This window comes from Fukomys damarensis, unplaced genomic scaffold (genome assembly GCF_012274545.1).
Source record: "Fukomys damarensis isolate Sample0158 unplaced genomic scaffold, DMR_v1.0_HiC HiC_scaffold_16, whole genome shotgun sequence".
NCBI classification, from domain to species: domain Eukaryota; kingdom Metazoa; phylum Chordata; class Mammalia; order Rodentia; family Bathyergidae; genus Fukomys; species Fukomys damarensis.
In genome coordinates, this window is record NW_022900928.1 from 17,261,535 (window position 1) to 17,274,237 (window position 12,703).

General features: G+C 50.3%; 1 protein-coding gene across 7 annotated transcripts in view; it reads right to left on the bottom strand.

The window, feature by feature from the left end:
• Mical2 (microtubule associated monooxygenase, calponin and LIM domain containing 2) overlaps window positions 1-12,703 on the bottom strand; it is a 112,988-nt gene that overhangs the window by 17,426 nt on the left and 82,859 nt on the right. For 6 of the 7 annotated variants that reach the window (XR_004517422.1, XM_033764138.1, XM_019206218.2 and 3 more), the window contains exons 16-18: window positions 5,105-5,188; window positions 1,736-1,885; window positions 265-387 (exon numbers count right to left, since the gene is read on the bottom strand). Coding sequence is in view for 6 of the 7 variants with exons in the window: in XM_033764138.1 (XP_033620029.1) it covers window positions 265-387; window positions 1,736-1,885; window positions 5,105-5,188 (357 nt within the window). In the remaining variant the exon portion in view is untranslated. The remainder of the gene's footprint in view (window positions 1-264; window positions 388-1,735; window positions 1,886-5,104; window positions 5,189-12,703) is intronic. The other variant, XM_010615260.3, reaches the window with a different exon arrangement.

The window sequence follows — 12,703 nt, forward strand, 5'->3', positions numbered from 1 at the left end:
TGGTTCTGTTCAAATCACAACCCCAGAGCTGTGAGGTAGAATAAACTACAGGCCCTCCACGCGGGCCCTGGCTGCTGTGGAAATGGGAGGCCTTGCCCCTCAGTGGGTGCAGCACACTCGGCTCTTCTGACCTATAGGGTGGCCACGTCAAGTCACCATTTCCCCAGAGAACCTACAGTCAGGCCTAGTGGGGGGCAGAGGGAGCTACTGATCCCACCCCTCAGATCAATGTCCCCAAACAGCCATGACTGGCAGGAGCCCTACCTGCCTTTTCAGAGGAGGTGGCAGGCTGGGAGTGGGCTCCTCTGGCATGGGGCAGCGCGAGTCTACAGGAGGGGCAGAGGAAGAGCACGGGACGGGCTTACCTATCCCCGAGACATGGCGCTCCTGGGTGGAGAAAGGTCCAAAGAAGCAGCCGCAGGAGATACGAAAGAAAAGGTGAGTCAGACCAAGAGAAGTGGGAGGAGGAGAGAGGAGGAGCAGGGGATGCAATGTGCATGCGCAGAGAGGCTGGCTGGGTTCCTGCAAGCTGGGCCCAGTGAGTAACCCAAGCCTGCTCTCCGTCCGTGTCCATGTGAGCAGTCAGGCCCGGAGTCCCCTCCTCCTGGACAAGGCGTGAATCCCACAGGCCTTGAGTTTGGATCAGACCCAGGCCCTGGGTTGGCACTGCCAGAGCCTGCGCCAGGCCAGGGTGGCTTTCTGCCAGCTCCAGGACAGGGATGCCTGGTCCCGACAGAACAGTCCCCTCACTAAACCAGGGAGGCCAAGCCCTGAGAAGGGGCATTGATAATATTCTTAGAGAATCACAGGTCTCAGGACAATGGTTCTCGTAATAAATCACTTCCAGGGGTGATCAGCTAGTCCAGGAGGGGTACGGTCCACACCAAGACCAAGAAGACATCTCTGATCATCTCTAAAGCTAATAGAGCAAGACTCTCTCCTCCTGAATGGGACCTCATAATGTCATGGGACAGGTATTCTCTACAGACAGAATAAACCCCCTTTGCCAAAGCTTTTGTCCTGTGACAACAGCATCCAAAAGAAATCCAGGGGAACAAACAGAACTATGAGCACGGATCCTGACCAGAGTCAGACAGAAATCTGCAGCCTGATCCAGAGCATGCTATGTGCCCTGTTCTCAGACTAAGCCTGGTCAAACACAGGAGCCCAGGCAGCTGACGGGGCTATGAGAAGAGAAGAAGGCCAGGGAGGTTGCTCAGGTCCCAGGAGATCTGAGTCAGCTTCCTCTGGGATGGATGAGTCTTCTCACCCTGCACTTAGCACTTGCCCACAAGGCCAGCAGCTCAAAACCACCCTCGAGCTATAGGATCTCAAAAGTGGCTGCAAACCAAATCATGGTTTTAAAGCAAAACCAAATTAGGAAATCGATTTATTTAATGTACTACAGACATCAACAAACTTTGGCCCATGGGCCAAATCTGGCCTGTTTTGTTAATAAAGTTTTATCAGGACAGTTATGCTCGTTTATTTAGGTCCCATCCATGGTGTCTTTTGTGTTGCAATGGCAGAGCCACATCACTGTAATAGGACAGCACGGCCTGCAATGCACTGTATAAAGAGCTACTACCCAGCCTCGAGGAAGGGCCTGCAGACTCCTCACCAAGCGACCCCAGTACATTTCCACCGGGACTGGCTGGTGCATCTCAATCTGTCTGGAGTCTGAACTGGACTCCCCATTAGGAAGGCAGGCCTGTGAGCCCCCGGCCTGACTCACCTGCCTCAGGACTGAGGGGTTCCGCGTGCTCTCCTCAAACTTGGCCAGCAGCTGATTCGCCATGGACTTGACTTTGTTCTGATTTCCTGCTTCCTTACCGTTCCCACACTCTTGAGCGGAGCCCAAGCTATGGCTGGAGAAGGTTGAAGGCTGCAAAGGCCAAAATGGTACATTAGAGGGTGCATCCCAGGAGCCATGTATGAGGAGGACTATGACACCGACTCGTTTCCCAAAGCAGGACTTGTCCCTGGCCAAGGAAGAGAGGCGGAGTGAGCAGGCAGCCTGGTAGAGACCTCACCGGGCAGACACACGTCTGCAACAGAGGGAGACAAATGTCTCCTTGGAGCCAGATGGGGTTTCAAGCCTGACTTTTGATCCCAGCCCTGTGACCTTGGCCATTTACTCCTCTGATGTTTCCCCATCTGTAAAATGGAAGCAATGACCCACCTCAAGCAGTTATTGCAAAAAGGAATTATAACGAAGAAGCGTTGTACGAAACAGTTTTCAAAATACAGAAGACAGCTGAGTACAGGTGAGGAGCAGCGGGTGAAGGAAGTGAAAGGCTGCCAGTCAGGTAAGGCACAGGTGCTGGCTTCTTCCTCCTCGCTCCTCGGTTGGCCCTGCCCAACTTCAATCAGAACTGCAGTGTTTGCTTTCTTTTAAAATCTTCTAATTTAGAAATAATTTAGGATTTACACAAGGTTGAAAAGGCGGCAGTTTGCTCCGACATACTGAACCCTTTACCCAGCAGCCTTTAGTGGAACATCTGGAATTACTGCAATCCTGTTATCAAAAGTAAGAAATTAGCCTTGGCACGACACTGCTAACTGAACTGCGGGCTTTATGTGGGCTGCATCAGTTTTTCCACAGCGTCCTCTCTCTGGTCCAGGCTTCGATCCAAGGTCCTACTCTGCATTGAGTCATTATGTCTGCTTGGGTTTTTCTCATCTGTGACAATTTCTCCGTCTTTCCTAGTCTTTCACAGCCTTGACACTTTACTGTATAGAAAGTGGCTCTGTTGGTCTGATGCTTTCTCGTGATGAGACTGGGGTGCTAGGCTTTGGCAAGGAGCCACAGAGGCAAGAGCTAGCCTTTGCATCCATCCTAGAGGGTACTCTAGAGCAGAGTGAAAAAATAGTGGTGCTGTGGGCCTTGCCTGCTTGGTTGTGCCTTTTTTGTAAAGTGAGTTCCACGTAAGATTTCTCTTCTTCATCTGCTGACCGTAAAAAATTGAAAATCACTGGGGTTTCATAAGAATGTCCGCTCCCCTCCCCACAGGATCTCCCACACACCAAGGAAGCATAAAGGCACTGCCAGGCCAAGTGGGCAGTGGGATTTCTCAAGGCTACAGGGCCTTTCCCACAGCAATAGCATTCTCATGACGGCAAAGATGTGCACCCTTGGAAGAAATTCATGGGAGGAGGCAAGCCAGAGTACGTTACTTTTGATGGATGCCTGAGAGCAGCAGGCCCATGGGAGACTGGGTATGGATAGCCAGCCACTCTGATGTGCTGGACAAACAGAAAGCAAAGAGGCACTTCCTGCTTCAAAATGGGAGATGCAACTGTGCCTGTCAATACCAGGAACTGAGTCAGAGGTGGGTGCATTTGCTGCGCATGTTTACGGGGCCATCACTGTTGCTCAAGACCAAGGTCAGTCAGTACCGAGGGCCACCAGGCCCACACTTTTGGGCATTAACAGGCACATGGATGACTGGGGAATCTACCTTCAAAGCAGACTGGGCTTTGCTAGGTCTGGGGCGGAGACTCCAGAGTCTGCAGTTCTAACAAATACCCAGGTGCTGCCGATATTCTGCTGGGTCTCGGACCACACTTTGGGTAGCAAGGATTGTTGCTTTGTTAAAGGTGACTTTAGGCAAAACAGCTGCCCCAGAAAACATTTCAGAGCTATCTCAGATGCAGTTGTAGACCAGATTTCTTCGCCACTCTGGCCCTGTGCTGCCAGTCAAGGGTGAAAGGCAGGAAAAGACTCTCAAGATGATGTAAACCTAAGGAGGCTTTGGGGTGCTCTGCAGGAGGTGAAATTTAAAGATATGCTGGCTGCTGCTGCATAGGGCTGTCTGACAGAAAAGTAAGGCTCTTAAAAACAGTGTATGTCCCCCTCCACTTTATTCACTGCATACAGCAACGAGTGACTTCTGGCTCTTCCCCAAAGTCCAAGTGGCCATGAAAGGTAAATGTTCTGAATCAACTTAGAACATCAAGGCAGTCATAACAGTGTAACCAAAGACAGGAAAGAGGACGTCCAAAACTCCTTCAGAAAGTGGCAAGAACTCTGGGATAAGAGTGTTGGCAGCAAGAATGAGTATTTTGAGGCAGGATTAATGGCAATGGGTCTTTTACTGTAATAAATTAAACTTGCACTGATTTTTTTCAACCATGTCCTGTATAGCTCTATTGAGAAGCAAGCCACAGACATGCTCTAAACTATAGTAACAAACATCTTCAATGATGTAAAATAGAAAAAGTTCTTTTTTCAATGCTATGAACCAGGTATTGATGCGTTATACCAATAGTACCACTTGCCCTGAAGTTTTTTTCTAGCTCTTTCATTATTTTTAATTTTCAGACAAAATCTTCCTAAAGTCACGAAGTTGCCCAGGTTGGGCTCACACTTGTGATCTTCCTGCCTCAGCCTCCCAGACCGCTTGGATAGCAGGTACGTGCCATCACACCCAGCTCTAAATCATCTGTCATCACCAATAGGCTAGCAAAAGCTTGCAGCCTACATTTCGTTGACATGTATTTTTGCTTTTGTGGAACTAGAAGGGCTTTTCAAAATGAACTGTATATCTCAAGCATATTTTACTTGCAGCCTGGCAAAGCAGGAGCTTATTTCTTCTTTTGCTGACCAATTTTTCAGAAGCAGGCTCGAGATTCCCTCTTTGACTAAAGTGCCTGCAATTTTTCTTTTTCACCAGACAGTGGCACTATAGGCTATAGGATATTTGGCTCAAAAGACTGTAAAGAAAAAAAACAGCGACTTGGAGAAAAGTGGGCCTCTGTCCTACTTACTAGTGATTCACTATTCATTGACACATGTGTCAGGTGCCATATTCAGTGTGTTACATACCTCGTCTTACTGATCTTTAGAATTCCTGCAGGTTCCTACATTTCAAGTGTGTCACTCGTTCCATTTTACAGACCAGACTCCCACCCCTGGAAGCTATGTTCTGCAAGGGTGCATAGCTAGGAAGTAGTGAAGTGAGGATCAGAACTCTGGTTTTTTGCCATCAAGTCAAGCCTGGAATTCAGTAGTTCATGAGGAAGAACGAAATGCCAAGGCTGCTGCACAATGGGCAGCCCCAAGCCCCTGGTTGCCAGGAAACGGGCCTTTGTTTACACTGACCCTGCGCACACAATCCTCATCCAGGGTGATGAAGCCTTTCCGCCTGCGCTTGTTCATGTCATTCTCTTCTGTCTGGGCGTCTCCCTGCAATGGCGAAGAAAGCGCGGTAAGTCGTGGCTGCCAAGGGCTTCATTTCCACCCACATCCCTGAGGCCACAGCGTTGGCCCTGAACTAAAAGAGCGCACAGATGCGTCCCTGCCTGCGAACAGCTGCCGGCCTGATGGCAGACGTGGAAAAGTGGCCCCGCACCATGACAAATGCTATCCAAGACCTGTGGTCACAGTGGAAGAAACTTGCTCCACTAGGGAGCCAGGGGTCTGCTCAGAAGGGTTGGGAATTATATCCCAAAGGCCTGGTGACATGGACCAGGCAGGGCTGCCTCTGTTGCACTGTGACCTTGGGGTGGGACTCAAATGAGCTGTCCAGGGTGGCATTTTAGTCCACAACTCAGTCACCATCACAATATTTTATTACTTTCCAATAAGCATTACTTATAGATTGAGAACTAGAGGGACCGCGCAGCCCAGTTTCCCAGGACAGTTCTGATGAACTGCCTCCCTCCCGAGGCATGATTATCAACAGTGCACCCCATCACGCTCAAAGCATCTGGGTTCACACAACACATTTCATGGTTGCCCTACAGACAGGCCCTCCAAGCCCATGCTCTGTTGCCTGAATTGGACATCTGGATTCAGAAAACCATCTCGCTGTGGCTGGGGGGAATGGAGAAGGTTATTCTGGGGGAGTGAGGGGCTGGGCTGGACGTGGCAGCTGGATTCAGGGCCTCCTCTGCACCCCGGTGGTTGAGCTCATCCTCCACATGGCTCTCCCGGACCCTCGAAGCCTTCTAGGGAATCCTAGGGGACTGCTTCCCACCAGCTCTGTGTCCCTTCTGCAGAGTCCCCTGTCCTCAGTCACCCCGCAGCAGGCCCAGATACCATCCTGGCCTTCCCATCCCATGGAGCAGCAGGAGGACTTCCTGCCGCCCACTCACCTTGGCACAAGCAACCCCACACATCCTGATTCTACTGTCCTTGTCCCCCAGCCACTCTGAAATTGCAGTGGCCCCGGGCACCCCACCTATGCACTCACTTTCTCCCAACAAATGTTCCCAATTGCCCCACCCTTTCATGTTTACCAGCACCTTTTATATTTTTAAAAAGAACAGATCAACCACAGTTTAGTCATTGATATTTGTTCAAAAATTCGACCCAGGCAGCACAAAACAACAGATCAAAAGGTTCTGTCTTTCCTCCAACATTTTCCTCAGCTTCTCATAAATCATTATTTTGTGAATGGAAATAATCTCAGCCCAAAATCTTGGGCAAACACCAAGAGAAACAGATGACCTTATTTTCAACAGTTAGGTCTGAGACGCACAGGCCGTCTGGACGCCCAGCTCCACGCCTGTGAATGGCACTCTGGCCCTTCGATGGGGGCCTGTGAAAGTACAGAACGTCCTTCCCAGCTGAACGCCTCATGCTTAGGCTTAATTTTTCCCCTTAAACAAGAACTTGGCTTTTGCCCCCAAGAGCAATGCATCTTACTCTTTCACACACATCAGCCTGGGGTGGCACTGTTTACACCATCAGAACCTGGACAAGCCCCATCCAGCCTGATTGCCCATGGGCTCCCAGAAGGCACCCCCAGCCAGCAGCTCCTAGGAAGACCCCAAATCCTGGGAGGAGAGGAAAGGGGCAACTTCCTGTCCTTAGATCTATCCCCCTGAACCCAAGGCAGTAAAATGCAGCCCAAAGGGAAAGTCAGCAACACCCATACCCAAACAGCATCTACCTTTCCCAATGGATTTATAGTGGACCCTCAAGTTAAGACCTGCCTGACATACAAACAACGTATGTTAATCAGGTTAAGGGAAGATTCGTCTGCCTCCTGTCATCTATAGTGGGTACCCAGGTAAACACCCAGATCTCAGCTGTACTGACTTCATCAACTGGAGTTACAGCCAGCCCTCTGCCACCAATCAAGTTCCTAAGTCAAGGGTCCACTGCATCACTGAAGCACAAATTCTTAACTCAGATCTAAGTTCCAACAAAAATGTCAAGAAAATCCAAATCTTGAGATGTATCTGATTTTCCTTCTGATCCAGAAGCCAAAGTTGATTCAGAACCCACAACCTCTTGGACCTTATCGTGGTCTACAGAGAACTGGAAGCACAAAGAGGCAGCAGATCCTTTTCGTGCCCAGCCAAGGAGTATATGAGAACAATGGAAGTTACTTGCTTTTCCTGGTACTCTGCCCAACTCTCACCCTAAGAATGCTTCCTTATCATGATTTCCCAAGGATTTGGAAGACTCAATATGTCAAAAGGCATTTATTAAACTCATTGGTTTCCTTTTTATTTTTAAAGCAAAGGTATGTATCTGCCAATAGGATCATTTATTTGACCAATGTAAGATAACCATGTTCCCATACCGCCTGAGTTCATGGGATTTAGGGCTCCAAGTAAACAAGCTTGAGTTTGCTCGTACAGCCTAATTCTGGTGGAGGCTGCGGTCTAGGTCAAAGAGATAGAGGTTGGCCCAGCCTGCTTGAGTCAGGTAGCAGCTATGGTATTTAGGAAAATGAGCAGTAGAACTAGCAAGGGAGTGTGTCCCTCAAGGAATTCCAGGTCAGCACTCTTGTACTAATGACTTCCCAGCTGCGTGACCCTAGGATGGGCACCTAGCAGCTCTGGCTTCTTTTCCTATAGGGAGGAGGCTTGTGCTGTCTGGCACAGGTGTTCTGAGAATTCATGAAGTAGCAGATATATATATATATATTACTGCTAAATAGAAACAAACTAAAATGAAATAAAGAAACGTATATATTCTAAGTTTGCAGTATACGTGTGCCTAGAATGTGTTTTACTGCTGGTGTCTGGCCTACAGATTCATTGGATCATGTTTTATAAATCAAAGACTAAGCCCCTCAGTAGACATCTTCTCAGTGGCAGAAATATAAAGAGCTATATGTATTTTTACCACCACTAAAGTACCTATGGTATATTTAGAGTATCTGAAGATATCATATCTAAAAAAAGTCAAGTTGACAAAACATTTTTGTCTAGAAAAATAACTAATATATATATATATATATATATCACTTAAACTATGACAGTGTTAGCCATATTAGTGGGTGAGTTTTAGCAACAGAAATGTAAACATCTGTACTAGAATTTGGGCCTTGATGCTTGCTACCATTGATTGCAAAATTCAATCTCCCCAAGTTCATGTTTTCCCATCTATGAAATGGGGACGAGGGTGTGATCCCGGCCCTCCTCCTCAGCCCACACGAGGGGTGAATGAGACACAAATGTGGACATGCTCTATGGGCTGGGAAGTGCTGTATGGCTCGCAGCTGCTGGGTAGAACCAAAGCTCCATCCGAACAGCCTTCCTTATCTTTTCAGAAAGCAAGCAGTTGCAATGGAGGGCAGCCCTGAAGGCGGGGAGACGTCATCACCGTGTCCCTTCCGAGGCCAGGCCTGCGGCACGCCCCACACACAACATCTTTGCAGCAGTGCTCCCTTGAATATGTTGCTACCCTCCCTTTGCAGGCAGACAGGGACGCTGTCTGAGAGATTAGACTATTCCCCAGTCCCCAGAAGGCTTGAGGGTGCGTTTATCTGCCTGGCTCCCAATCACACTCCCATTCTTAATTCTGCTCACATTCCGGGCAGAGGGTGTGTGACGGGAAGCAGAGACGCCAGCTGGAAAGTGGGATGCAGACCACCGGGCCCTGGGGCTGCTCAGAGGCCTGTGCCTGCCTAGCCTTGGAAGACAGTCCCCCAACCTCCCAGGCCTTCTCAGCCACGAGAAGGACCAGAAAGCTAGAGGGAGCATTAGCTACTTGTTGTGGGGCAGGCAGGGTTCCAAGAGAAAAGTTGTGGAAGGGACATGAGAGAAGCCTTGTAAGTCCCTCTAGAAGGTGAGCTCCCTGCTTGCTCTACTCTATCCTCAGCCGTGGGAAGAGAGCTCAGCCTGAAACAGATGCTCAATAAACAGTTATTGAAGTAACGAATAGACAGATAGAAGCAGCACTGTTTTGCATAACACCTTTGGCTGTTATAGAGGACAGGAGAACTGGGGATTGGGCCTGGACCCCACAGCCCAGGCATGTACACAGGAGAGAGCATTGTGTGCGAACTCCACCCTACCAGGGACCAGGACTGGAGGAGAGCACCTGGCCAGCAGGACAAATCCCGAGACTTCTCACTTGGCTTCTGGGATGAGCTTTTCAGGGCAGGTGACAGCTTTTCTGTTGTTCTCTGGGGATGGATTTGGAACGGGGCATAACCCTGACACCGGCATATGTACACATGTAAAATGTACCATGCAGAAGGGCTGTAATGCCCATAAACACAAGCACTGTCCATATGCAGCATTCAGACAGGTGGCACAAGTATGAGTGTGCGCGCACACACAGAAATGCAGAAACGACAGCTCCTAAGGACACAGGTTCAAGTGTCACCTGTACGTGTGGTGACAAGAACCTTAAAGCTCCAGGGAAGTGTCCCATGCTAGGAAGGTTTTAACCAGGCATGGTGACACATAGCTGTAATCCCAGCTGCTCCAGAGGCTGAGGCAAGATCTCAAGTTTGAGGTCAGCCCGGGAAATTTAGCCAGACTCATCTCACAAACAAAACAAAATCAAACAATAAGAAAAGAAGCTTTTAGATCTGACCCGGATCGCAGGCACGAGTTATAGAAGCAGATCATGGTCTTTGTAAGAGGAAAATGTAATTTTCAAGCCCTCGCCTCTTCCCAGGCCTCACCGCAGTCTTCAGAGCTAATTAACCCAATGGGCCTTGGCTCATGGTGGGTGGGAAAGTCATTCTCACTAAAAGTAAACAAGGTCCTCCATGGAGAAAATGTCTTCCACTCTGTTTGAAGTTGGTAAGTCTTGCTGGGATTTAGATGTTGTCAGGAAGATGAGATTAGGGAAGAAAGAATTCAATATCCACAGTGAAATCCAGAGCTTCTGAAGACCTGCCCTGCTGGGATTGCTGAATCCTCTTCAGGGTATGATGGGACATTGAGTGAAATGCAGCTGCTGCTCCATCCAGGGGCAGAGGTGTCGGTGGGGTGGGCGCAGAGGGAGGCTGAACACTGATGTACTTAGATGCGCAGGTACTGTGGGCCTGCAGGGCTCCCACTCGGCCTGGCCTCTACCTCCATCCCTCTAAGGCGTGTGAGCTCCAGTGTTGGGGCTGCACATCTAACCGTAGCCCCGGCACCGCGTAGCTGTGGTGCAGCCTCCTGCAGAGAGGCCAGTGTGTGGCATTTTCAATCTCTTGAGTGGAGATACCTGTGTGTCTGGGCAGACCAGGCCGGGTGGACTTGGCACTCTGGTGCGGGAAATATTAACTTCTGAGAGCATTGCAAACAGGCTCCCCAACCACGGAAGTGACTGGACACATGTGGCAGAGATGGGAGGAGGCGCTTTCACGTCTGGACAGCATGGAGGGGATTCTGGTGACTCAGAATGTGACCTAGTATTTCTTAATCCCCCTGCCCACCAGAGGGGACACTCTACTGTTTGGAAGAGACAGAAAGATAAATAAATTCCATGCCAGATTTCCCTACCTGTGCAAAGAATGGGGGAAATTTCAGATGTTAAATACCTCTGGCAGAGGCCCAGCTCCCAAGGGCTTCCCAGCAGGGCCAGGGGAGTGAGTGTGGCCCCAGCAGCCCTCAAGGGCCTGGCTGGCCTCTGACTCTGGCCTCTGCCCAGCCTACCTCCTGAGCCGCAGCTGGTCTAGCTGTTCACTTTGGTCACTCTGTACACAAGGTGTGATGAGTGAAGAGGGTCACACATCCCTGTCCAGTTGCCCGAGGAGCTAAGTGGTAGGAGGAACAGGGAAAGTGCACAAAGGCACCGAGGCCTGGCTCAGAGCTCCAGGAAGATGCAGTGCTTTGAGAAGGGTGCGGCAGCCTGAACGGAGGCTCCTCAGACTTCCCGGGAAAATCGGCCAGGCTAGAGGAGGAAGGAGACACAGCTGGTCTCCAGAGCATAGCGCGCACTTGGTGGGGCTCACACTGGGCAGTGCAGCCCGCACAGAGAGCTCCGGGGTGGATGGCAACAGGGAGGAACAGTTGAGGGTGTCAGGGCTTTGTGAAAAGCCTCCCTCGCCCAGGCCTGGCCCTGCAGCCCATCCCTCCCTAGAGCCAGGGAGGGTCAGAGGCACGGAGCATGAAGCACTCCTGGTCCAAGGCTTAGCGAACAGCTCCTGCAGCATCCCAGGAAGCTGGAGGGCAGCCTCGGTGGGAAACTGCCCCTTGTTCACACGGTGGAGGGGAAGGAGGCCTGGCAGCCCCACTGCTCCCTGGGCACAGACAGGCAGGGGAAGGAGGCCTGGGGAGGCACGGAGGTGTGCTGAGGCTGGAGGACGATGAGGTGCGGGTGGGGCACGTCCCACCGCCCTCCCAGGCTGGCAGATTCAGCCAGCGGCCAGGCTCTGGCCCCATTCTCCGTGGTCCCTCTGCTCTGTCCCCGCGGTCACCCATAAACACACACTGCAGTCCTGCTGCCCTGACGCGTGCCTTCTGCCCTGCCTCCCCAGAGCGCATAGCACAGCCCATCCTCAGTTCTCACCCTGCCTGGCTTCCCAGTGTCCCCTGCTGCGTCCCGTGGGCACACTCTCTTCCCTGGGTTGTCCAGCTCCCTTCCTGCCTCTGACCATCCCTCCTCATCTTCTCTCCTGGCCACGCTGCCTCTGCCAGCCTCTTGAATTCTCCTGTTCTCTGAGGTTCTTAGCCTTGCTCGTCTCTTACTTCCCACCTACACTCTAAGGCCAAGCCTAGCATTGCATTTGTGTGTCCCACCCTGGGACACACAGTAAACACCTCTTAATGAATAAACCAGTGAGTGGTGAAGGACGCACGGTATAGGGCAAAGCAAAGCCATGGACCGTGAAACAGTGTGTCACCTGGGGCAGGGCACGAGCCTCTCCGGCCTCCTTTTGTGTCTGTAAAGTGAGCACATTACCCAAGAAGACGTGTATCTCCCACTGAGATGCTGGCGAACGGGACCGTGACAAAAGTCACACACACACTCAGCGTGCTAGCTTGGAATAGATAAGCTTGGAAACTTATTTATTAGAAGCTGAGCTCCTCAAAGCCAAAGTCATGTATTATTCACTTTTGCATATTTGCTTCTCTTGCCAAAAATAAACAAATGTGACAGCCCTAAAACTGGTATATAATAGGTCCCAGTCAACACTTATTGGATGGATGGATGAAACAACATTAACGCAACAGATGTGTAAACATAAGGTCATTACTGTGCCTTTCAGCCACTGTGTCCCTGATCTAAACTGCTTCACCAAGAAAGTAGGGATCATCTCCTTGCAACTGTGTAGGACAAGAAGTAATCTGGTTTACTTTAAAAAATATTCACCAGTGTGTCCTCTGTGCTTTCTAGTATCCTAGAACTCAGTTCCTATAACTAATAAGTCACTAAAGCAGCTCCCCAGAGCCAGGGAGAGCTTCCAGACACTCGGCCACTAAACCATGTTCTGTGTACATCATCTGTGAGTGCTTCATCAGCACTTATGGGCTAAGGCCAGGAAACTCTCCCTCCTTTTACCCTGGCCATGTG